Below are 25108 nucleotides of genomic sequence, written 5' to 3' on the forward strand. Positions count from 1 at the left end.
TACTGTCAATCAATACTCAGAAAGATTTACAATTGGAGAGCAGCCCCTCGGCTCGACTGCTCCATCTTAGCAAGTTTAGGTGGTTTTTCACCGCCGTTTCTGCTCCTCTGGTTAACCTTTCAAGCCGTATCAATTCGTGAAGCAAATTGAAATTTGGCAGGTAGGAACCATTCTGTCGATTGATTTTGATACTGTGTTGTAGATGTGCACGGCGGAGAAAAGAGTAGCCTCCCAAACGCTTTGTAAGTGTAGGAGTAGTGCTCATGGTCGAGTTGAATAGAAAGGAGTGGCCAGTGTAGCTCGCTAAAGCTAAATTTCGCTCATGCTAGCGTTACCTAGCTAGTTAGCCCCTCCAGACTGCTTTGTGGCGGGGCTCAGCGTGAACTCCAGCGGGTGTTTTACACGAATGGCTGATTGTGTTATAATTTGTTGTTAGTTCCATTAAGTGAGTACTGTCCGCGGGTAAACGCTGTCGTTTTTAGTAGTTTAGCGAAATCTCAATTTCTTAACCGTACACGACGTTCTTCATGTGGTATTTCACACGCCTACCCTTTTCCGCAGGTTAATTTTTTGCTGTCGTTCAGACCAGCGTCCCCTCTCCAGATCTACAGAAATTCGAGAAAAATTCAAATTTTTCTTTGTCCCGTCCAGAAATCAGTTTAAACAATGGAAAACGAAGAGCTCATCCAGAGGGCCAAGCTGGCAGAGCAAGCTGAGCGCTATGACGACATGGCTGATTGCATGAAGACCGTCACACAGAAGGGCGAAAAACTGTCAATAGAGCACAGGAACCTGCTGTCGGTGGCGTACAAAAACGTGGTCGGGGCGAGGCGGTCTGCATGGAGGATGCTGTCCAGCATTTACTCCAAAACAGACCCGAGCGAGACGAAACACAAGCTGGTCAAGGAGTATCAGGAGAAAGTGGAGGAGGAGCTGAAAACGATCTGCAACACTGTCTTGGTAATCAATTAGTTTTTACTTCTACCCTTATTAAACATATATTCTCTGAATATTTGGTATACACTTTGAGTAAAATGCTTTACAAAAATTTAATTAATGCTCATTCTTTATTATTGTTATTATTATTATTATTAATTTTCATTCATTTATTTATTCATTATCATTCTTGATATTGTGTGCGATCTGTGGATCTGTGGTGTATGGTTACAGGAAATGGAATGCAGTCCTACTGCTGTCTCTGTTTTCAGCTATTTTGATTCATTGGCCCATAGTCTGAGTTTGTAGACTTCAAAAGATGTTCATGGCACAAACTGGACCACAAGGCTAGCTTTTAAGAGTAAAGAAGGAAATAAAAAACATGTATATATTTTTTTCTACACTCAAAGCTGTATCCATTGTGAAGTACATCCTTTTTAGCCCTTTGGACCGGGGCATTTTCTGTAGACTCCTAAGTGTGTCAGTGCTCATGCCTTAACTTGTCTGTGGTATTGCTGCAAGCTTTGCAGCCTTCTCCAACAAACCCTGGGAACAAAAAAAGTCATTTGTAGGTTTTAATATAAATTTGTTGAAGTTGTTGAAGAATGTCCCAAAGGTATGAAGTGAGTAACTAACAAATTATTATTATTTTTTTAATGCATATCTTGACTGGTAATAGCAATTTAGGATGTCCTCATTTCTAGTCAAAATATTCAACTGGTCATGATTCAAACCCAAGTTGCTTTGAGCATGTCCTTTAAGTCCAGTTCTGCAACCTCACACTGCACCATTTGTTGTCCCCATGTGGGTTTACTGTTTTGGCATTTTAACGTAACTGCTCTGTAGAATCTCCCCAGAAGAGGTAACAAACGCAAGGTATTAAATATAGTATAATAGAACTGTTCACTGTCTAATATTTAAACATTCATTTAGAATCAATGAATTCCTTAGGTAAAACAGGAACCAGTTTTCCTTTTCTTTCTGATCATAATTTAGCATCACTTAAGACGCTGGAGTAAAAGCATAGCTGTATACATTGAAGTGGGCTGACATTGTTTTATTCTCTCTGCAGGGGTTGCTGGATGAATATTTAATTCCAAACTCTAAGGACCACGCTGAGAGCTATGTTTTTTATTTGAAGATGAAGGGGGACTACTACCGTTACCTTGCTGAAGTAGCCAGTGAAGCTGATAAAAAGGGTAAGTTGCATTCTACTTTGAATGCACTCAACACATTGGTTAGAATTATAACAGGCCAGTGTGTGAAAGCTAAGGACTGTATGCAGCTCAGAGTGAATTCTGGATTTTCTGAGACATGCTCTGTCCATAAACTGAACAAGAACACTAATTTCTCCTCAATATGGAGGTTAAGACTAAAATTTGATGGTTGTGAAATGATTTTTTTTCCTCCCAGACACTACTGAGAATTCCAAAAAGGCATATGAGGATGCACTGGAATGCTGCAAATCGGAGATGGATCCTACTCATCCCATTCGTCTGGGTTTGGCTCTGAATTACTCTGTCTTCTATTATGAAATTCTCAGCTCACCCAAGGAAGCCTGCGCCCTGGCAAAAGAAGTGTGTATATTTGATGGAGAAGGAAATTGTAAAGTATATTTAGGCATTACTACTTGTACTCACATTGTTTTTTTTTTTTTGTTTTTTGTTTTTTTGTAGGCCTTCGATGCAGCCATTGCTGAACTGGACAAACTAAATGAGGACTCCTACAAAGACAGCACTCTGATCATGCAGCTATTGAGAGACAACCTGACAGTAAGTTCCTAGTTTCGGTCATTGAACTGTAAATCCTAAAAAGTAAAACACAAAAACATTCTCTTCCTTGTGTCTTCACAGCTATGGACCTCTGATAATGCTGGTGATGACGGTGATGGAGAAGGAGGAGATGGTGAAAATGACAACTAAGTCTCATCTTAAGTAATTTCCTCATTCCTGAATGCTCATCATTCTTCCTATGATTCCCATTGCTTAGAGTTGTGAATGGAAATTTCAAATAAAAAATATTTTCACTGTTTAGATTTGAAGTAATGAAAAACTTGTCCATTCCTTTTGGTTTGTCCTGTCTTGTATATGTGCAGTTTTACCTCTACTTGCATAACCTGCCATCAGCTTTTGACTGGAAATTCTCATACTGCTTTTTTGAACTAATGCTTTAAAGCAAATGTTACACCAGGGCCTTTTCCAAACCTTTGTCTATACTCTTTAGTCAAGGGCTTGCGGTTTGAGCAATTGAGATCTATAATGTTATAGTACAGGAGTAGCCAGTGTTCATTACAAGCTGGCAACAATTTTAACCCAACATTGTTAAGACGGTTGTTTTAAATGCTTATTTCCTTGTATCATTGTTATTTTGAAGCATGGCTCTTGAGCTCTTTTGATCAAAATGAGGTTCTAGTATAAATCTTTGTCTTAGATGTCACACTGGAATGGGGTCAATTGCTATATCACATTTTAAATGGTCAAAATGGTAAATTTCCATACAGATTTGTTCATCTGTCTAGTGATTGTCATAAATTATCTAAACCACTATTGTTTTGATATTCACTTTGCAGTGCTCAAAACCTTGAGGAACTGTTTGGATTCCAGTGTATTGGCTAAAAAGAATAAAGCATTTTATAAACCAATGTGTGTTTTCATTTTGAACTTTAACAGTATACACAGTGCTTTTTACCAAAAGTACTTTAGACTGTTTAAAATCGGTTATTAATTCTTTGTTTTGGAGGAAGACTACCACAGGTTTTATAAGTAAGCACTACCCTTTACTTTTTACATGCTGTCTATGGTGGGAAGAAGGTACAGTTACGTCATAGAGATGCGCTTATTTAAAACCAAATATAATTTTATTTTATTACAATTAAAATCAGGAAAATGTACACATCTAAAATATGCTTAAATCAATTGATTTATCAAAATCAATAATGCGCATTATTTTTGTACGGATTCTAAATATTCTGAATTGTCCCTCCGGCCCACCCGTTCACTGCGGATGTTTTGCAGTCAGTCCACTTCCGGGTAGCTCTGAATCAGAAAAAGAAAACCAAACTGAGTAAATCGGTTAATTCTTAAATTTCTGATCATGCCGGAGTTGAACTAGTACATATTTATACAATGAAGATACTATTTTTGCTCAACTTCGTGGTTTCCTACTGGATAATCGGCGCCATTAAATTTTTTAACGAAGAGGACCGCGAACAAAGCAAAAAATATGGTAATTTTATGAAATAGGGAGCCAAGTATGGGCTATATTTTGTTTGTTTGTTTTTTGTTTTACATGTTAGACAGTTTTCTAATCATCATACTGCTTCTCATTGAATGTGTTAAAAAAGCTTCTTTGTATTTTCATTGCACATCTCAATATGGATAGATGTTCTCCACACAATCCTGTCGGATTTTGACATCCTGCCGCTGTCGAGACTTCAGATGCACTCCGTGCGGAGAAGAGACGTCCACACCCATTCGCACCTAGAGAGACTGGTCAGCTTCACTGCTCTGCAGAGGTCCGCAAACAGCTTCCTAAAACTCTATATTTTGTATTAGCGTCGTCTACGTGTTCGTCTACGTCTTTAAAACTGTAAACTGTACGTAGACTTGGGCATGGAGAGCGAAACTCTGAACGTTTTAAAATAAAATGGGCAGATGTACCGAAAGGTTTTATTTTCTACATTTTAAACGGATCATTGTTGGTCACTTTTAAGTGAATTTACTGATCACCAATGAAGAAACAATTTGGCTCTGCAGGACCACACAAAGTATTCATCACCAATATGTGATCTCCTGCTCTTAATGTAATCACCATCCCACGGTTAATGAATAATGTCAAAAGTGAACATAATTTCTGACTTTTTAGGAACTTCAAGCTGTATCTGACTTCTAACACTGGCCTTTTTACTGAGGACTTTAAGGTTGTGTTTGTTGATAAAAATGGTGGGGAGAAAGACTATGATGTTCAGCTTCAGAACTATTTCACAGGACATGTTGTTGGTGAGTTAAAGTTTTGTTTGTTTTTGTCCAAGATGTGTAGATGATTAAAATAGGTTTTTGATTGTCAGTGATCTTTTGCAGGGGAAGAACATTCACGCATCCAAGCACACATAGATGGCGATGAGTTTTCTGCACACATACTTACTGAGGAGTCTGAATATACAATAGAAGTATACACTATGTTGACTCACATTTTAAGTATGTTGTTATTATTATTATTTGCCGTCTTACAGTTTTATCACTATTTTGCAGCCATTATGGAGATTCACAAATTCAGCAGCCGATGGCAGCCTTCTTGTTTATCGCTCTGAAGATATAAAAAATTTGAGTCGAATGGCTTCTCCAAAAGTTTGCGGCTATATGCAGGCTCAGGACAAGTACTTTCTGTCAGAGTTGGGGCGAAACCATGGGCCACAGGAGCATGGTATGGACATCCTACTTTGGTTTTTTGTTGGACTGTTTAGTGTACTGATTTGAAATGTCTTTTGGATATTTAGAACCCCAAAGCAGAGAGAAGAGGTATGTCCATGATCACAGAAAGAATACATGCCCACTGCTGCTGGTGGCCGATTACCGCTTTTACAGGCACATGGGGAGAGGACAGGAGAGTGTCACTCTAAACTACCTGGTACTCCCTTTCAACTGTCTATATTTTTATTGAGCAAATGTTTTATTTTTATTGTTGTATTTTTACTATATTTCATACTAATGACATATTGGTTTTATCCTGTAGATTGAGCTGATTGATCGAGTTGATGACATTTATAGAAACACAACATGGGATGAGGAGTTCAAAGGGTACGGAGTACAGATCCAACAGGTATCTGAGAGCTCTCCTTTCTAATTCTTTTATGTGTAATTGGTTGCTAACACACATGGGAAGCTAGAAAACATAAATTATGTTTTCTCTTATATTTAACGTCCTATTAATATTTGGAAATTGTTTCAGATTATCATCAACAAAGAGCCCACAAAGCCTCCACCAGGCCGTGACCCCCGCTCCTGGATCCACTACAACATGGAAAACAGCACTGTGAAGGGAAAGGAAGCCTGGGATGTGAAGAAGCTCCTGGAGGTACTATTACAAACTGACTCTGTTTTAAGAACATAATCAAAGTCCAGTTAGAATATTAGAGCAAAAAAAAAATCATCCAAGTAGCATCTTTGATTTGAGAAATTTGTTTTAAAACATAAATATATTACATGACAAGATAATCATATCCTATAATGCTACAGATTAAAGGTTTGTGATTTGACTTATGACCTTTTTTGTTTCATAGCAATTCAGTGCAGACATAGCGGACAATGCATCCAGTGTATGTCTGGCTCACCTTTTCACCTATCAGGACTTTGACGAGGGCACTCTGGGCCTCGCCTATGTGGCTCCCTCCAAACCCCATGCGCTGGGTGGCCTCTGTCCCAAACGTAAGTAGGCCCACAATTTCATTTTGTAGGCTGGCAGATTTATTCAAAGTGTGGCTTATGATCTTGATAAGCATCTGTGTAGTTAATAGTTTTATTAATTCATTTCTTTTCTATTTTTTGTAGCATACTATCCCTCTGCTTCAGCCAAAAAACCAAGCTACCTGAACACTGGACTGACCAGCACCAAGAATTATGGCAAAACCATCCTAACAAAGGTAGTTGATTTTTCTTTCTTTCTTTTTTTTTTTTTTTTTAATGGAAATTTAAATTAAAATCATTATGGTTGCATTAGGAGGCAGATTTGGTGACCACTCATGAGCTAGGACACAACTTTGGAGCCGAACACGACCCTGATAACATCCCTCTGTGTGCCCCCACTGATGACCAAGGGGGCAAGTTTGTCATGTACCCCATCGCTGTGAGCGGGGACCACTACAACAATAAGGTAACTTAAAATAAACTGTCAATGTGCACACATAAGGCAATTCTAATGAGTGCAATACAATGAAAACAAAGATCTATACAAATACTTAGACACACCTGTGCAAAATGTTCTTTGTGCAATAGTAAAGCTATTTTCCAGTTTGGTACACTTTTGCTTGAGAAAGACGTGCAACTTTAACGTTTTATTCCCTCCAGCGTTTCTCCAACTGCAGCAAGACATCTATTGGAAAGACCCTGCGGTTTAAAGCCCCAGTTTGCTTCAAGGAGCGAAACAGTAAAGTGTGTGGGAACTCTCGTGTAGAGGAGGGCGAGGACTGTGACCCAGGTTTGCTCCACCTCAATGATGACACCTGCTGCACAGCTGACTGCAAGTTCAAACCTGCTGTTAAGTGCAGGTAACACTCCCAGACTACTCACACTATTCACATGAACCTACTTACAGGGGAGACATGTTCATTTGACATTTTGTCAAATATCTCATTGTAACAGCTTTAATATTTTCTTTTTAAACACAGTGATAGAAACAGTGCATGCTGTCAGAATTGCACATTTAAGCCAGCAGGAATAAGGTGCCAAGAGGCCATCAATGCAACATGTAAAGGCATTTCCTCCTGTACAGGTGCGAATGTTTAACAGTTTTAACATTCATAATTAAAAGAACCTTTACAGTTCATGTGCAGTTCATATCTGTATTTAATATAGGAAACAGCAGTAAGTGCCCTCCACCAGTGAACGCAGCTGATGACACGGTGTGTGTGGACAATGGCAGGTGTCGAAATGGAGAGTGTAACCCTTTCTGTGAGGCCATGCAGAACCTCCAGTCCTGTGCCTGCAACGGTAGTAACTCACTCATCCATAAAGAGGGAGTATTATGTAAAGTCAACCTTTTGAGCTTTCTAACATGTTGTAACGTTGTTCCCTCATTAAAACGTGCCTGAAGTGCATGCACGTTTGAGTAATGTTGCGATCTCTCTCAAGCACTATCCGAACCCTCCTTAAAGTACTATCCTGTCTATAGCACAGTTCTCAAGCCTACATCACCCCACAACCATTTTCCATAAATATACAAAGGCAGGATACAAAATAACACACTACAACTTCACAAACTTAATGCAATGTTTATTTGTGGGATGCACGCTCATTGTGTTGTGATAATACTCTGAAGGGGGAGCAAGGGGTGCATGGACTCAGAAAAAAAAAATTGTATGATGTTTTCTGAAGTATAGAAGTGTAATAAACCCCCTTTAACCACAACTATTAATGAGAGCAAGACAAGAAGATACGGCTTTATTTTCAAAAACTAAATTCAATGCGTGGTAAAAGAGAAACTCATTGATTTGGTTTATAATGTTGCCCTTTACCAAGGTATAGTTCTAATGTTGGCACTGTTGCTTTTATATGTATATGTGTCCTGTAGAGACGGAGCACTCGTGTAAAGTGTGCTGTAGGAAGGACGGGGCATGTATTCCTTTTAAGCTGACCAATGGGAGCTACCTGTTCCTCCGCAAAGGGAAGCCCTGCACTGTGGGCTTCTGCGATGAGGCTGTAAGTCTCTAATGTTTCTCACATTTTAAATGGTATATTAAAACATAATTACAGTGAGTATTTTGTTTGATCAAAGGGCAAATGCATGAAGCAGGTTCAGGATGTGATCGAAAGGCTGTGGGATTTTATTGACAAACTCAACATCAACACATTTGGTGAGTGTGTATATAAGTAGGCCTAAACAGGTGGATGGTTCTAACCTTAAGCTATGCTTGAGTCTAGGCAAGTTCTTGGCCGATAACATTGTGGGGTCAGTGGTAGTGTTTTCCCTAGTCTTCTGGATCCCTCTGAGCATCCTGGTGCACTGTGTGGTGAGCCTCAGTCTTCAGACTCCTTCTAATTCTCTGTGTGCAACATTCTAACTCACTATTTTGTGTGCTTCTGCAGGACAAAAAACTGGACCAGCAATATGAAGAAAACGCCAAGTGCTTTTACTACCCTCCCAGTGTAAGTCTACCCCATCATTCTTTGTGTCAAATTTGTGCTTGAGTGTGTCTCACTAACCTCACTAACAGAATGTCTTACTGGCAATGGCATGTTTAATCAGAGAAGCATTGGTTATTTTGAGGAAACAAGGTAACATGAGGAATTTAATGGGCCAAATGAAGTCCCATAGTCAAACTGAATTCACTTCATATTTATAAGCAGAGAAATAATTTTTAAAAGTGCATGCTCAAAAGCCTATACCGTGGTACTGACATGGTTTGTACGATGGCATAGGCTTTTATATTCCAACCTTGGAATATAGACGTGGTTTAGCTAATTGCTGCTTTCCACATGGCACCTCTGCCCTGGAGCAGGTTTAACTCAGGTTATAAATGACTCATTAAATGACTCGGGATTGAGTGGATAACCAACCAGGGTTTCATCAGACCTGAGATTAGATTGCAGGTTTAGACAGGGCTCGTCAGTGCTGAGGTGGGACACTGACCTGCTCTCTGCCTTGACCCCCCTTCACACACTGCAGCGGATGGTGGAGGTTTGTAGTCGTGCTCCAGCTGTAGGTGAGTGTGTGTACGTAGCTTGTGTTGCCATGAGTCCAGGGCGCTGCATGGTCTGAGGCCCACAATTTAAATATTTCTACACTCACTCACTGCTTAATGCGATGCCTGCTCTGGGTGGCTGCACATTTATTCTGAGCCTTGGTGAGGCACCAGGAACAGAAGTGACTAAATGAGAGCAGCAGCAGTGAATTGTGACCAGTGCAGAGGAGTGAGCCGCTGCACCTCACTGTTGTCTTGTGCCCACTCTCACCCATTGTGTCTGTCAACTTTTCAGTTTGCATTATTGCTCTGCCACAGTATTATCAGGTGGCTTCAAAAAGGTATTATTATTACTTTCTTTATAATACACCACTTGTCTATTATAAAGGAATTTTCCAAGTGAACTGTCATCAAATTCTCAGTTTTCTCTTCTCTTTGCACTGTCAAATCTTTGATTTTGACACAGAAGGTGCATTAGTGTACAGAAAGAGTAACTAGTGTTTAGCGTGTCTACACTCAAGTACCATATTATCAATCACTCCTCATGTCTGTGGTAGCACCAGACATTTGTACTTTACATGGTCATAAGTATAAATGTTTTTCTATTGCAGAGTCAAGAAATCTTGAGCAATCTGGAATCCACATCCGTGCGCATCGTCAAGCCTCCTCGAGCACACTTCTCCTCCGAAGGCCCGACCGGGCCCTCTTCTCTGTCCCCTCAGAACCAGCCTCTCATGGCCAGCAAACCCGTGGCTCCAGGGGAGAGCTCCAGCCGCAGTCCGGACAGCGGCGGGGGCCCACGGATGGCTACAATCCAGGAGGACAGCAGCGACTCTCCCCACGGAGAGGAGGCCCCCGGCGCTTTCACAACCGCAGGAGCCTCCTCGTCGGCTACGAGATCCTCCTGCGAGGATCTGAGCGAGAACCCAACGGGCCGGGAGCGGCACCGCCTGCGCCGGCAGGACTGCATTGACACCAAAGAGACAGAGTGCTGAGAGCCTTCATCATACAGATATTTTAACCTTCGTCATTTATCACTGGACTCAAGGCTTGTTCTGTAAACACTGGAAAGTTTGTTTTTAATAGCTACTCAAGCTTGTTATCTGCATTTCAAATTGATTACAGTGGGAACAATAGTCTGTAACTCACATCAGTGTTGACATCCTCAAAACAGTTCAAAACATCATCAGTGGCAGTAATGGTATGTAAGCGTATTTAATGTGCCTTTTCTAATTGTGTGACATATCTAGTGAGTGTTAACAATGTCATTTGACTTATTTAAGTTGTAGAGACATGGAATTCCTTCAATACATATATTATTGTAACTTTTTTTTAGGGTAATGCACTTGTTTTACCACTTATGCCTTGAATAACGTTAAATGTTTAGAATGTCAGAATTATTGTGCTTTCACTGTGAGATTGGAACTGTTACAGCTGGTATCTGTGGGACTTGTCAGTAATTGAAGAACATGAATAAAAAAAAACCTAAATGTTTATTCTTCATTTTCACTGTTTTGAGTTAACAATTGTCTGCACATATACTATATATTTTCTATATCACAAAGCACCAACAGGTCTGAGGGTGTTGCTTGTAGTGTCAGTCACAGAGCAGACTGGTCTCTGGACTTCCAGTGTCCACATCTGCCCAGTAAGGAAGGATGAAGGGCAGGTCCTCCACACGCCTCTGCAGCAGCCTCCACAGCTGCTCACTCAAAAACTGGTTTCCCTTCTGAGAGAGGTGCAGCCCATCACACAAGTACTCTGTGAAATCCTGAAGTCAAAAAGGAAAGTAAAAGAATCACAGTAAATATATACAATCACTGAACCAATGTGGCACACACCTGTCCATCCTTCTGCATCAGCGTCCATACGTCCAGCACGTCCACACCACACTGTCCCGCAGCCTCCACACAAGCCTGGGCGTACTGACCTGTCACTGAATTTGCTCGGTTCAGGTCACACCCTAAAAGATTGGAAGTAGGATTTTGGAAGCAAATGTTTTATTTACTTAACATTCTGATTGCTAAGTCCACAAAATGAGTCAACCTTTTATGATGCACTCTTTCTCCCAGGCTGGCTCATGAATAGGAGGGGGCGTGATGAAGATGACTTTGTCTGCAGAAACACCTACAGATGCCAGGATTTTGATAATCTCTTTCAAATTCTCAGAATATTCCTGAAGTGGTACATGCTGTTGTCTATTTTTATCTGACGGAAGAGGAACATAAGTATTATAGAAGAAACAGGTAGAGCTAAAGTGAATCCTCACATAGGCAGGACCCCTGTGTACCTTTCAAAGCAGCGTCATTGGCCCCAAAGAAAACTGTGACCGCTACGATGGGGCTGTCCGTGGAGTCCTGAGCTCCGACAAGCCGCGGCAGAAGGATCTTGGCCCATCGGGAGTTGTAACCGGACAGCCCTCTGTTTACCACATCACATTTCCTGAAACAAACGTGCATTTTACTGTATTTTTCAATGTAACTGCTTTACTAAAAAGTGGTGTTTTTCATAGTCGGAATTACCTCGCTAACTTGTTCGCAATTTCTGCCCCCCATCCATTTGGCTGAAAAGAAAACTGAAACACGAGCAGTACAATATTTATGCCATGCTGTCACAAGCTATGTATAAGAACAAGTAGAACTTTAAATCAAGCAAATGCTAAACAAATGCAGGATCTACCTGCGTTATGGAATCTCCAAATAATATAATTTTAGGCCAAACGACTGCTCTACAGTTAAACATTTTCAAACTTACTTCCGGTTAAGCTAAGTGAAACAACAAACCCGCATTTTCAGAGTAAAGGCTGTGGTTATAATGAAATCATTACATTTGGCTTTAATAAAATAATTACAAAATTACAGACTTGGTAAAAAATAAATAAATAAATAAAAAGGCTACAATGGGAATTAGTAACTGTGTTTACGGTAAGAATCCTGTTAGTTTGAGGTTAGAGCTCGGTGATGAAGTGAGCTCCGGTCCACCAGGGGGCACTGCGTCAGTCGGACGTAACCGGCGACTTGTTTTAGTGTTTTGTGAACATGGCGGCTGGGGCAGTGCGCCTGACAAGGAGAGGATCTGACATTGGACTTAAAACTGAATTCTGTGCTCGTCCAAAGACTGGGATCCTGTGGTATAAAGGTACACGGCGTGTATCGTCGTTGTCTGCCTGGTTTCTGTTGGAAAACATCGTAAACACGAGCGGCAAAGGAGCTCGATGTGTGTCGGACTCTCCCACAACGGATTGGTGTACAAGGGTCAAGCCAGTGATTTCCACCCTGGACATTTATTATCAGAAGGAATCGGCTACATTTTATGGACCGAAACGCGTCAAGCGAATTCAAAACTATGGCAGGCGACTTCTAGACAGCCAAGGGTCAAGAAATTACTCTTTAGTTTTTATTAGGGCGTACAGTGGCAATGGTGGTTACCAAGAGCCATTGTACAAAAGCAAAACGGGCTACTACGATATTTTAGGAGTTTCAGCAAATGCCACTCAAGCCCAAATCAAAACTGCATACTACAAACAGTCGTTCGCGTATCACCCGGACAGAAATGCGGGAACTGAGGAGGCTACGCTGCGCTTCTCGGAGATAAACGAAGCATACACTGTTCTTGGCAACAAAGCTCTGCGCAAAAAGTACGACCGCGGGTTACTGAGCTCCTCAGACCTCACAGCTTCTGCCAGACCCTCTACTAAAGACACTCCCACACCAAGCTCCGCCAAGCAGCAACGCGATCCCAGAAGGCCCATGATGGGCCAGGAGGAAAGCGCGCGGGTGTTTGACTTCGACAAGTTCTTCAAATCCCACTACGGTGAGCAGCTGCAGAGGGAGCAAGACATCCGTGTGCGCAAAGTGGAGATGCTGAGGAAGAAAGAAGAGACCATGGCGGAACAAAGAATGGACCGAGTGATGGGGTTTGGGGTGGGGATGCTCCTGGTGATGGCCATAGGGATATTTATCAGCCTCAAACGGAGCTGAAAAGCGCAATAGGCCTACATTATGAAAAGCTTTTAAGTGTCTTGAATCAGTTTTCTGCAGCTGAAGACGACATTGTCATTTCTGCATCACTGTCAATGCAGAGATTTTGCTGTTTTCATTGTGCAATACCCGCAGAACTGGTATTAACTGTTTTTAACTGCTACTCAAACACGAGTTGAGAGAGGGGTTGGAACTGATGTTGGGAAAATTATAGACATACGTGACTGTCATAGTTGGCACGTAGTCATTGCTCATCTACGACTTTTATAAAGTTGCTAATTTACTTGAAAGGCATTGCAGCAATGTCTTAAAAGTGCCCAGAGAGCAGTGGGCTCATAACTTAAATAAATGGTTTTAACATAACTTAATTAGAAGTTAGAACATGGGTTTGTTTTTTCTGTTTGCCAAATAAATATAGAATGCAAACAATACCAAAAATGCTTTTGTCTTCTTCCAGCATTTATTTGCAAAGTTTTACTTGTGTCAGAAATCACCTAACTCCAACAATGTAACTAAACATAATTAAGATAAATGTTTCCTCATCCATACTTGCAGGTTCTGCTTCTATCATAAAAAGGATACAGATTTGGCAAAGCCTTCCTATATAGAAATATATAGAAATCCAAGTCTCCTACATCTGAGATGACTGGGTGATAAGAAAGCAAAACATTTATTTTGTCTCCAAATAGAGTTATCAAAATGTCAAATTACAAAGACAGGGTAAAATCACTACAAATAATTAAATAAATACATAAATTATATTGTAAACTGGCTTCAGATGACGGGGTTGAGTGCATCATAGAGCCGCTGCATGGCCAACTCAACCATTTCTCTTAAAGAGTCGTCTTCATAGCCATTGTCTTCACACACCACCGTCTATACACAAACATATATTAGGCTACATAGTTACCCATATGAAAGGTATTTTACAACAGTTTATGTGTCTAACCCTGGTCTCCACACAGACGTGGACAACCCTCCTGTCAACTGTTACTGCAATAGTTTTACCATCAATGAAAGCCACACAGTCCTCTCCAAACATGTCCCTGAACAGAGCATAGAGATAAAAGAGTGAAAGTGAAACTGAGGCAAATCTTAAATAAATATGAGGCACAGAGATGCACTTACTGCAGCATCACTTCAAGTCGAGCCTGGAATACATCCAAGTCCATAATGTTACTCTGGGTTTCCATTACTGATTATTGAACAAAATCAGAAAATCAGGTCATTTCAATTACATTTTAAATTAATTCTAAAATAATAATGATGAAAAAAATTACAAATATCATAAATAGAGATTTTCATTTAAATGGCTGTCAGACAAACCCCTTTGAGCCTTTGGATTGGACTGGACCTCCAGCACCACTGTTGTGACCACGTCAGCATACATATCATTCAGAGGGTTTGCTATCCACTAAAAACATCCAAATGTCTTGAATTTATTTACTATTTTGATGTAAGTTTTGCAGAAATATAGACTAACCTCAAGTAACACCATCCCTGCTTCATGAACCAAAGTGATGCTTTTAAAGATTTTTAGAGTGTTCTTCTCTGTCCCCTCCAGCTCTTCTATGTCCCCTAACACAAACAAGAAGAGAGTCCAAACAACAGTGTATCTGCTAAATGAGATCAAAGGGCGACGTGTGAGCGGTACCAGTGAGGTTCCGGAGGTGACACACGAGGAGGGAGTATGGGCCAGTGAAGGGGATAGCCTGGCTCTGTTTCACTGTGCTCACTGTCAGCTCTGTATATGCTGTAAACACAAACAGTTGAGCACATGCTAAATCCTGAGAGCATTAGAGGGGCTGATGAGAAGGAAGGCACTCACTGGAAAGATCAGAGGGGTTCAGGATGTGATAGTTGAAGTTCTTCTTCACCAGGATTCCTGCGACTCTCTGTCCCTGCACACACTTCTGATCCGCCAAAGAGCCCATCACCTACAAACACAAAGAGTTCAAGCATCTAGATTCACAAAACATGTTTTATTAAACTTGCAGAACATTTCCAAAATTTCCATAACATAAAAATACTACAGGTGAGAATGACCTTGGCTAATTTCTCTCCTCTGAAGTTGAGTGTGACGGCCTCTGTGTTGCGGGGGTTGTGGACTTCAATGTGCACTTGGTCATTGTCTTCATACTCTCTGATAAGAGCTGCCTTAAGCCGAGCCATCTCATTCTGTTCCCCGTGCACCAGAATCTAAAATATGGGAGCAGGTGGTGCGGTCATGTAGGCACAAGAAACAATGATCCAAGTCAGCTCTTACCACATGTGGGGGTTTGAGAGCTCTGATGAACTCGCTGGTCTGCTGGTAGTCTGTGTGGGCAGAAAAGGAGATGTAGTCCACAGACATCTTTAGCTGCAGCTTTTGTCCCGACATGGTTGTGATCTCCTCGGGCTCTGACATAATGTGCTGGACACAAAACACAAACATTAAGTAAGGAATACTTAAGAATGGTCAGCAAAGTGCAATTGTAGCTGAATTTTATTTTATTGCCCTTTTCCTTAAGTATGTTGCACACCATAAGGCTGGATGAAATTATTTATTTATTTCAATTATTATCAGTTATTTTTCTTCAGTTAATTTCTTTCTTCAATTTCTGATTTTGTTTTATTTGGACCAATTAAATACAAATACAAATGGCTTTTTGTTATTAATTCCTTCCACATAAAGAATACACACTTAATGATCACCATTTAACACAAAAAATTGTAAACAACAGATGTACTATTTGCACTGTCAAGTAGGCTGGTGGGAGCTGACCTTAGCAAGTGTCCCCTCAACACAGTAACCTGCGATGATAACCCCATTTCTTTTATCTGTGCACCAGCTCTCAAACAGTTCTCGGGACAATCCACTTTGCATCATTCCTGGAGATGCCATCACCACGCTGGGGCCAATGTCGTCAAAGTGGTCCATACTCTGTAGAAAACGCAACGTGAAAATTCCGCACAAAAGTTGACACATGGTGCAGACAAAGAGCCACATACTTTGAGGTTGCTGATGTGTTTAAAAACAAAAGGGTTGTTAATGTTAATGGCCTTGCGGATCTTGTCGTTCATCGCATTGACATAGGTCTGGTACACTGCCATGCACTTCTTGGCCAGAGATGAGGCATAGTAGATGGGGATGTCATGAAGCTCGGGGTGGTTCTGCCAGTATTCATCTACAGAGGCGCACATTAGCTGTAAAACCAGACTTTCCTGCACTCAATATGAGTGGGCACCTGCTAACCAAGAATAAGCAGCAGCTCCTGGGCCCGTCCTAAAGCAAAGACTGGGATGAGACAGCGGCCCTCCCGGTTCACGATGTCATGGACAGTGTTACAGAAGCGTGCCTCTCGTTCTTCTCTTTTCTCGTGAATGTGTGTGCCATAGGTGGACTCCTGAAATGGACCACATGGAGATTAGGTGTTGTTTTTTTGGTTACTGAAATAAAAGGCAGCATACTATAATGAGGATGTCAGGCTTGACACTCGGAATTTCAGCAGCCATTAGATGTCTATCCTCTTGGCGTGAGAAATCTCCAGTATACAGCAACTTTGAGAGGAAGAAAAAAAAAAGAATAACTTATCAATGGTATGTGGCTTTATGACTTTCTGTACTAAGCATGACACACAGGGTGACCAGTCTATGAGGTATTTCAGCACCTTACTGTTTTTGAAACAAGCTAAATGAATCTGTTATTCTCACCTTGACTCCTGCGATCTCGATCATGAACATGGCTGCTCCTAACACGTGACCGGCATGGTAACACCAGAACTTAATTCCTGCCACCTCCTTGACCTCATGGAAGTTGATTGTTTCAATCTTGTCCATACTCTCCTCCAGATCTGTCTCCGTGTACAGCATGTCATCAGCTGAAATGTTACTACAGGATAATAAAGGTTATGAAGGATGGTATAAAGTAGATTTGAGATAAATACACCATTCCAACCTGACTTTGACATAATCTGACAACAGCCAACGGTAGATGGCTTTAGTAGCATGAGTCATGAAGGTTCGGCCTTTAAAACTGGTCTTCTGGAGGAACCAGGGCAGAGCTCCACAATGATCCAAGTGGAAACTGTCAAATGAAAGTGTTAAAAATCTGATTGCGTTTTGTCACACTGGTGCATGGACAGAGAAATGAATAAAACACTTACTGGCTGATTAAAAGCAGGTCTATCTCTGCTGGGTCTATCAGATCAATGTATGGAAGGGCATCCATTCCTTCCAAACCAGGATGAATCCCACAGTCCAGCTGAAAACACACACCTTACATTTGTCATCTGAATTGACAATGATGCAATTTCTGAACTTCATGTGCTTTATTTTATTTGGATATTTATACCTAAAATACATCATACACTATCATGAATGAACGAAATTACAGTAAAAGCATGCTATTCAGGGGTAATAAGACTCCAAGTCACTACACTACTGGGCAAGGCAAGTTAAGTTTATTTGTATAGCACAATTCGTACACAAAGTAATTCATAGTGCTTTACAGAATAAGAAATAGATTAAAATCACAACAATACTATATAATACAGTACCATTATTTTTCTTCCTTTAAACTCCAGAATTATACAGGATCTCCCAACCTCCTGCCCAGCGCCCCTGTTAAATACAGAAAAAATATTTATTAAGCACAGCTCACACAGCATTATGCAGAATAGATTTAAAAAAAAATGCTAAAGCATCTTACAGTGGTCGAATATGCAGCTGGTCACTTTCCTCGGCAGGAACAATAACGTCTAATTTACGTCTTGCAGCCATCATTAATTATAATATGGGCATAAAAATATCTGACAGCCTTATCAATTTACTACACTATAATAATCTCTCCATCAGATGCTGCAGCTCATATTTGAATGAGTGGGAGGGCCTCAGATTCTGGGAGGGCCACTTCCGCCTTTGAACCAAAATACTTCCGGATAGAATCAAAAGCCTCCATCACTTTGGTTCCTACCGACACCCATGAGCGATAAACCCAACACATTCACGTTTTATACTGAGTGTGTGAATTGGATAGTCTCTCTTCTAGTTAACTGGTTTATATATATGAAGATTTCGTGACATTTTAAAGACCAGAAAGCGTATTTAGTGACTGTATGAAGGAAAAAGTCCATTGGCGAAGTTCTCGGCTGCGCTCCCTTTAAGAGCTTTGGGTGGAGGTTACGTTAAACCTCAATGATGGCAAGTCGTCCACTCAAAGCGAAGTAAACATGAGACTTTTGGCTGAAAAATAACATCTGGAGCCGAACGGTGACACGAAAGAGGCGTCGGTACGAATAGATGTGATCAAGGTTGGCGACTCTTTTACAGCCTGTATGAATATTCTGCTTTTGTTTTCATATTTCAAGTGTTGGTATTTGGTTTGAATTAGTGTGATGTAAACTTATGTAAGTTCAGCACTCGAACTCACACAATGCAAGAATGCTTGCCTAAAATGTATAAGATGGCGCAACCCTGCCAAACATGTCTTCAATAAATGATGTGATGGAACACCTAGTAGGCCAACGAGTTATAAATGTTTTATTGCTACTACTATCTCCTGTGAAAAGGGAGCAGAGCATAGATGTGGTTTGGTGCATTATTAGTATATTAGTATGTTGACATTTAACTACTTCTAAGAGTATTGCTACTCTTTTTAACACTTTCTTGCCTGTGAAACTGAGTCTGTGGAAACGGTGATGGTCACCCTAGCTCAGATGATTATCACTGTGCCGTTTTTTTCCCACATTTGTTCCCAGTTTGAGTGTGGATGCGGTCGTCATGGTGAAGAATGTTCCGGAAAGTAAAGAAGCGTCACAGCAGCAGCAGCTCCCAGAGCAGTGAAATCAGCACCAAGAGCAAAGTACAAGCCCGGCCCACAGATACACACAGGTGATGTCTGGATAGAGCTCTAACTCTCCTCTGTACCCTCCAGTCTGTGGAGTCCAGTCTAGGAGGGCTGTCCAGGTCCAGCACTGTTGCCAGCCTCGACACAGATTCTGCCAAGAGCTCAGGTGCACCACGTTTTCAATAACATTTAATAACTTCAGGCTTTTCAGTAGGGTAATAAATAAAGAATAAATATTGCGTTAGTGATATCAGTGTGCTACTGTGTACAGGGAACAGCTCTGAGGCGTGTGCAGAGTTCAGGGTAAAGTATGTTGGAGCCTTAGAGAAGATGAGGTTTGACATGAGCAGGACTCTCCAGGAGCCTTTGGACCTCATCAACTACATCGACACAGCCCAGGTGACATCTGTGCTCCAGATACCAGCAGAAATGGGATGGCAGCCATTTGTGCCATTGACTGAAAGTTTTTCATGCTATTTGAATGAATCATTTTCACCAACATTTTATTTGTTTGATTTTATTCCTTCTTCAGCAAGATGGGAAGCTGCCTTTTGTGCCTACAGAGGAGGAGATGATTCTGGTTGTGTCTAAGCATGGAGTCAAAGTGGCCTCAGTTGACCAGTGTGTAAGTGTTATAAATTAGTTACAAAATAATACATTTTTATTTGGACTTCTATTTCTGCTGAATGTTTGTGACGCTATAGGATTTGGGCTCTTTTTTGTAGGATGTCTTGCATCGGCACCCCTTGTACCTAATTGTCCGAATGTTGTGTTACGATGATGGCCTTGGAGCAGGAAAAAATCTTCTGGCTCTTAAAACCACAGACTTGAACCAAGAAGAGTGCAGCATCTGGGTGTACCAGTGCCACAGCTCAGTGAGTTTGTGCACTCAAACCTGCTGTAAGCTTCCAGACATTGTATTAACCCTTCTTCTGCTGTTATGTGCAGGAGCAAGCTCAGGCCATCTGTAAGGTACTATCAACGGCATTTGACTGTGCTCTGGCGTCCGAGAAGTCCTGACCAGCAAGTGGAACTCCTCACAATGAGTGCCTTTGCTTGTGAAATATGTAAGACAATATGAATAATATTTTTGTACCTCAAAATGTACTGTATATTTATAAATTATATTCACACATTTGGTACAGAAAGAGCACATATACACAGATACATGTGAGTTATTTGGTACTTTGTACTTACAACGTTGTAATGTCTCTATTGGTACACAGGATTCAACCCACACGTTTGTTTTCATGAGATTATTTTTTGTTTTGTTCTTTTACTGAAAATGATCAGACTGTTGTTAAGTTTATACTTTGACCTGAAATGGATACAAAGCCTTAAATAGACCATGCCTGCCTCTTATGTGGTACCTTTAGTTTTAATCTTTATGTGCTTAAGGTAATGTGCAATTTCTGTATGACTATTTTTAATATCTTTTTAGCCAATGTTTTGGGCATTCATTTCCAATAACTTTCTTATAAATGGTACTAGCAGCTTGACTTCTTAATCAACAGTGCTGTGAAAAAGTATTTGCCCCCTTCCTGATTTCTTACTTTTTTTGCATGTGTGTCACACTTAAATGTGTGATGATCTAAAACAGTTAACTATTAAACAAAGATAACCCAAGTAAACATAAAATGCAGTTTTTCTGTGATGATTTTATTTGTTAAGAATAAAATACTATCCAAACCTACATGTCGCTTGTTAAATTATGAGGAACGGTAACTGTGATTAATCATATTATTGTGGAAAGCTCAGCTCAATTTCATAGCCACACCCAGGCCTGATTGATGCCAGACTTTTCAAATGAAGAAATCACTTAAATAGAACCTGTCTGGCAAGGTGAAGTAGGCCAATTTGAACCAAAGACATGATCCAAAGAAATTCAGGAGCAGATAAGAAGACAAGTAATTGACATGTTTCAGCCTGGAAAGGGTTACAAAGCCATTTCTGAATCTTTAGGACTCCAGCAAACCACAGTGAAAGCCATTATCCACCAATGGTACAGTGGTGAACCTGCCCAGGAGTGCCTGGCCTTCAAAAATTACCCCAAGAGCACAACCACGACTGATCCAAGAGGTCACAAAGGAAACCAGAAAAACATCTAAACAACTGCAGGCCTCACTTGCCTCAGTAAATGTCAGTGTTCGTGACTCACCCATTAGAAAGAGACTAGGCAAAAATGGCATACATGGCAGAGTTTAGGGCAGCTTTGTTGCTTCAGAACCTAGACATCTTGCTGTGATTGAAGGAACCATGCTCTGAACTCTGCTCTCTACAAAAACAAAATGAAGGGGAATGCCTGGCCATCAGTTTGTGACGTGAAGCGCACATAGTTCTGCAGCAGAACAATGATTCAAGCAATTCTGCACAGAAGAGTGGGCCAAATTCCTCTGTAGCGATGTCAAAGATTCATAGCCAGTCATCACAAACACTTGACTACAGTTGTCACTGCTAAGGGTGGTTCAACTATTTATTAAGTTTAGGGGGCAATTACTTTTTCACATGGGCCATGTAGGTTCAGATGGCTTTTTTCCTTTAATGAATAAAATCAGCACTTAAAATTGCATTTTGTGTTTACCTGTGAGTTATCTTTGTCTAATATTTAAGTTTGCTTTATCTGAAATGGCTAAGAATAACAAAGGTGCAAAAAAAGTAAGAAAACGGTAAGGGGGTAAATACTTTTTCATAGCACTATCAGCAAGTAATTTCTTTAATATACCTTTTGTTCGTGGGTGTGGTACAGTGATTTTTGTACATGTTTATTAAAATTACATTACCACCAGTCATGTATGTAATTGTTTAACATGGCGTAATCTGATCGTACCACTATTCCCCAGCAGAGGGAGTACAAATATAGGTACAGTCTGCAGCTAGTAAGTTAAATAATAGCATTCCATTTTAAACATGTAAAACAAACTAGTTCTCAGACAGAATATTAATGATTTGTTTATTTCCCTCTTTTTCTACTTAGGCACACAAGTCCATCCGAGGCTAAGCTACAATTCTGCTTCACCCCAGCACATTCATTTTTACATTACATTAAAATATAAACAACTATTTACATGAGACAAAAGTCAGTGTCCAGTGAGTTAACTTATATTATCTTTCATTTACGTTATGGAATGCTCTGCTTCATTGTGTCCCAGTTTTAAGACTCATGTTTTATAGCCTCTACACCAGGCAACCAGTGCTGACTCAATAGCAACGCTGAAAGGGTTATGTATTCTCTAAGAACAGAACAATCGGCTACACAAGAAATCTGAATTGTTTTCATTGTGTGAGGATTTAAAAGTCTTTTAGTGTTAGTTCAGGAAGTCCTAAGGACACTCGAGATACCATTTGCTCTATAAATCGGCAACATTACGGGGGCGCCCCTCTCATTCTGCAATGTAGTGGACAAAGGTGACCGGGAAGGCTCCTCTCCTCGTGGGGTCCCCCTCGATGTGTCCGAGCTGAAAACACAACATAACTTAAAAGATAATCCAACAGTGCAAGACAATATTCTACTAAAGCTTCAAACTAAGATAAATAATATATAGTCCAGCAACTCAATGAACTCTATAACTCATATCATCAAGTTGCAATACATTTACGCACTGGGTTGGCTAAATTAGAATATAGTACAATTCCACTATCACGACCACTGGGAAACTATAAGAAACAATTACCTCTCCAACATTCAAATCTTATAATGTTGTTGTTTAAACCTGAAATCAGAAAATTCTACCTTGAAACCCAAGAGTTTTGTGCAAGAACTGTGTATCTCTTAAAACTCCTACATTTCTGTATTTTGGAAAGGTCTGACATCTCATTTTCTCATTCTCGTTTTATAATTTTAAAGTCAGATATGTATGTTTAATGTGTAACTATTCATAAACCATAGCTCTGCCGCATATGTTGCAACAGCGATGTAACCACGGACCCCATTTGTCATACAGGAAATCCTGGGTTTAGCTTAACTAAATAATATGCTCTACAGACATTCATTCTTTGTCATCTCTACATGTCACTTCACAGTGCCGAGATACTGACCCACCACTCTTGGTCCTCCTCTCCGTCCACCACAATCACCTCGCCCTCAGAGAAGGTCAGCTCATCTGGGTTATCTGCAACACACTTGTACATGGCTTTTACTCTCTTCGGCCTCTGCTTCTGAAAAACAAGGATTAAACTCTTTAACTTTTTGGGCCTATAAAAGTCATTAAGGTTATTTTAAAAACAGACTAGAAAAGAGAAGTAAGTATATAATAGTGATGGACAGAGCTAGGACAAAGCTGAGAAAGAGCAAGACCGTAGTAGAAAAAAATATGGGGCAGAAGTATTGTACAATTACTCACATTGTAGGCCTTTCTGTGCGTTGGCCCCTGAGACTGACCACTGGAGTTCTGAGGGCAGCCAGGCACTTCCTTTGCTGGAACAGGAAGAGGCAGTGACATCACGTTTGACAATAAACAGGCTTCCCATTCTCTGTGTCAAACAGGAAGACATTCTGCGCAGTGGGCAGAATGAGCTGCCATTTAGTTGCGTGGTTTACTCACCTAGTCTTTCAGAAGATTCACTTTGAGCAGGAGGTCCACGGATGAAACCTTTGTCATATCTGAAAACAGAAAAAAACATTATATTTCTCTACAATTACATTAGTCGTCACTAAAAACATACAAAAACAATGGGGTCAATTTCAAGAAGTATGGCCAGGCTTAAATGAGCAATACTGAATCATTTTATGTTGAGTTTACATCCACAGCCTCCTGCCTTTCTTTACAATTCTGGGCAACTAGAATTCATTAAAAGGTAAGCTCTTTTCAGAAATCAAGATCAAAATGCCACTGAGCCTTTGAAGTGAGCAGTGGCAGAGGGCCAGTTGTGTTCTCTTTGTCAGAGTGCACACTGTTACACAAATTTGTCATCAGGTAAGTGAGAGACGCTGTAAATATACTTACCTCGCAGACGAGCGAGGAGGTGTTGCTCTAGAGCCCGACTTAGACTTTAATACAGAGGACGTTAGTCCTGAAACACAAAGGTGATTTAAAACATAACATACTACCGTGAATGCTGGAATAATACAGCAGTACAAAGGGTTTCCCACCTCCAGCTGAGACGAGTCTAAAGGGGGGAGCAGGAGGGTGCATGTTGGGGGGGTCTGAAGATGACCTCTGTCGCCCACACATGTCTAAAGTACTGGGCTTCCAGTTGGGTGCTGATGTTTGAGCTGTCCCTCCCAAACCAGGCAACTGAACTGAAAAACAGAAATGAGCGTTTCATTCAAGTCTGTAAAAAATCTACTCACATACTATTTGCTCTTTCAACAAAAGCAATGCTCTCGTTAAAAAGGTTGTGTCTTATTGTAAGTACATGCATACTGTGTTGTATATAGTATTGTATAGTTTTCTAGCATACCCAGGTTCCTTGGTGGTAGTGGAGGGGCGGACCCAGTACAGGGCAGTCCGAGTTGAGCGTTAGAGCTCAGGATAGTGCCGTAGGTCTCATTGTTGACCATGAAGGCTCTGTGCTTGTCCTTGAGTCCATCGCGAGCACTGGAGGGGGTGTAACAGCTGAGGGGGCGGTCCTCTCTGCGCAGCGGGCTGGGCTGTTCCACACAGGTAATACAGGAATCACAACAAAGAAATTGAAGTAACTGTGACCTAACATGATCAGGTCTCTCACCTTCTCATCCAAGTCCTCATCGCTCTCATCCAGGTCATCATGGCACAGACACCACTCATACTCCACATGAACATGACCATGGAACTTCCCCGCTAGTGCCTGGTTCAGCTGCATGCGAGTAGACAGACAGGAGGACAGATGAGTTTACTCACTGAGAGGAGTCCAATGTGTCATGTGGTACTCACCAGTTCCTCACACTGGATGTGTTTGAGTCTGCGAGCGATGTCCAAAGGAGTCTCTCCAGACTCATTAGCTGCAAAACAGACACATATATTACAGAAAAGTATGGAAAAATACACATGA

General features: G+C 40.8%; 6 protein-coding genes across 8 annotated transcripts in view; 4 read left to right on the forward strand and 2 right to left on the reverse strand.

Moving 5' to 3' along the window:
• LOC110155247 (14-3-3 protein beta/alpha-A) lies at positions 1-3577 on the forward strand. Of its 3 annotated transcripts, none has more exons than XM_020919309.2 (6): positions 1-160; positions 562-960; positions 2009-2135; positions 2350-2513; positions 2613-2708; positions 2790-3577. In XM_020919309.2, exons 2-6 carry the CDS (start codon positions 667-669, stop codon positions 2856-2858), a joined length of 750 nt encoding a protein of 249 aa, XP_020774968.1. In that variant the 5' UTR covers positions 1-160; positions 562-666; the 3' UTR covers positions 2859-3577. The 3 variants fall into 3 exon arrangements, with proteins under 3 accessions (XP_020774968.1, XP_020774970.1, XP_020774969.1); XM_020919311.2 differs by having other exon boundaries at positions 3-160; positions 652-960; XM_020919310.2 differs by lacking the exon at positions 1-160 and adding an exon at positions 308-445.
• Positions 3578-3927: 350 nt separating this feature from the next.
• adam17a (ADAM metallopeptidase domain 17a) lies at positions 3928-10825 on the forward strand. The gene is made up of 19 exons (XM_055159824.1): positions 3928-4161; positions 4318-4450; positions 4801-4934; positions 5016-5104; positions 5187-5358; positions 5432-5562; positions 5668-5754; positions 5884-6009; positions 6215-6359; positions 6483-6574; positions 6652-6804; positions 6999-7198; positions 7319-7422; positions 7506-7640; positions 8221-8348; positions 8425-8503; positions 8571-8659; positions 8736-8795; positions 9943-10825. Exons 1-19 carry the CDS (start codon positions 4062-4064, stop codon positions 10324-10326), a joined length of 2541 nt encoding a protein of 846 aa, XP_055015799.1. The 5' UTR covers positions 3928-4061; the 3' UTR covers positions 10327-10825.
• On the reverse strand, positions 10806-12291 carry iah1 (isoamyl acetate hydrolyzing esterase 1 (putative)). The gene is made up of 6 exons (XM_020919298.2): positions 12011-12291; positions 11854-11906; positions 11622-11773; positions 11378-11539; positions 11173-11294; positions 10806-11102 (listed from the first exon to the last, which is right to left on the reverse strand). Exons 1-6 carry the CDS (start codon positions 12071-12073, stop codon positions 10929-10931), a joined length of 726 nt encoding a protein of 241 aa, XP_020774957.1. The 5' UTR covers positions 12074-12291; the 3' UTR covers positions 10806-10928.
• A 62-nt stretch (positions 12292-12353) lies between these two features.
• On the forward strand, positions 12354-13749 carry LOC110155237 (dnaJ homolog subfamily A member 3, mitochondrial-like). Its single transcript, XM_020919299.2, has one exon. The coding sequence runs from the start codon at positions 12370-12372 to the stop codon at positions 13309-13311; it is 942 nt and encodes a 313-aa protein (XP_020774958.1). The 5' UTR covers positions 12354-12369; the 3' UTR covers positions 13312-13749.
• Positions 13750-13968: 219 nt separating this feature from the next.
• LOC110155234 (cleavage and polyadenylation specificity factor subunit 3) lies at positions 13969-18072 on the reverse strand. Its single transcript, XM_020919297.2, has 18 exons — positions 18002-18072; positions 17850-17913; positions 17457-17554; positions 17249-17377; positions 17005-17182; positions 16762-16851; positions 16547-16697; positions 16303-16478; positions 16076-16234; positions 15578-15724; positions 15358-15510; positions 15140-15248; positions 14966-15064; positions 14795-14889; positions 14638-14725; positions 14440-14506; positions 14261-14357; positions 13969-14187 (listed from the first exon to the last, which is right to left on the reverse strand). The coding sequence occupies exons 1-18, from the start codon at positions 18070-18072 to the stop codon at positions 14086-14088; spliced, it is 2073 nt and encodes a 690-aa protein (XP_020774956.1). The 3' UTR covers positions 13969-14085.
• A 169-nt stretch (positions 18073-18241) lies between these two features.
• The window catches only part of mboat2a (membrane bound O-acyltransferase domain containing 2a), a 12833-nt gene continuing 5966 nt past the window's right edge, over positions 18242-25108 (forward strand). The window contains exons 1-9 of the mRNA XM_055160960.1: positions 18242-18602; positions 19050-19153; positions 19226-19304; positions 19410-19537; positions 19671-19763; positions 19864-20013; positions 20087-20151; positions 23159-23228; positions 24558-24741. Coding sequence (XP_055016935.1) covers positions 19082-19153; positions 19226-19304; positions 19410-19537; positions 19671-19763; positions 19864-20013; positions 20087-20151; positions 23159-23228; positions 24558-24741 — 841 coding nt within the window. The 5' untranslated portion in view covers positions 18242-18602; positions 19050-19081. The remainder of the gene's footprint in view (positions 18603-19049; positions 19154-19225; positions 19305-19409; positions 19538-19670; positions 19764-19863; positions 20014-20086; positions 20152-23158; positions 23229-24557; positions 24742-25108) is intronic.

This window comes from Boleophthalmus pectinirostris, unplaced genomic scaffold (assembly GCF_026225935.1).
Source record: "Boleophthalmus pectinirostris isolate CB_2022bp ecotype Guang Dong unplaced genomic scaffold, ASM2622593v1 HiC_scaffold_10, whole genome shotgun sequence".
Classification (NCBI taxonomy): Eukaryota; Metazoa; Chordata; class Actinopteri; order Gobiiformes; family Gobiidae; genus Boleophthalmus; species Boleophthalmus pectinirostris.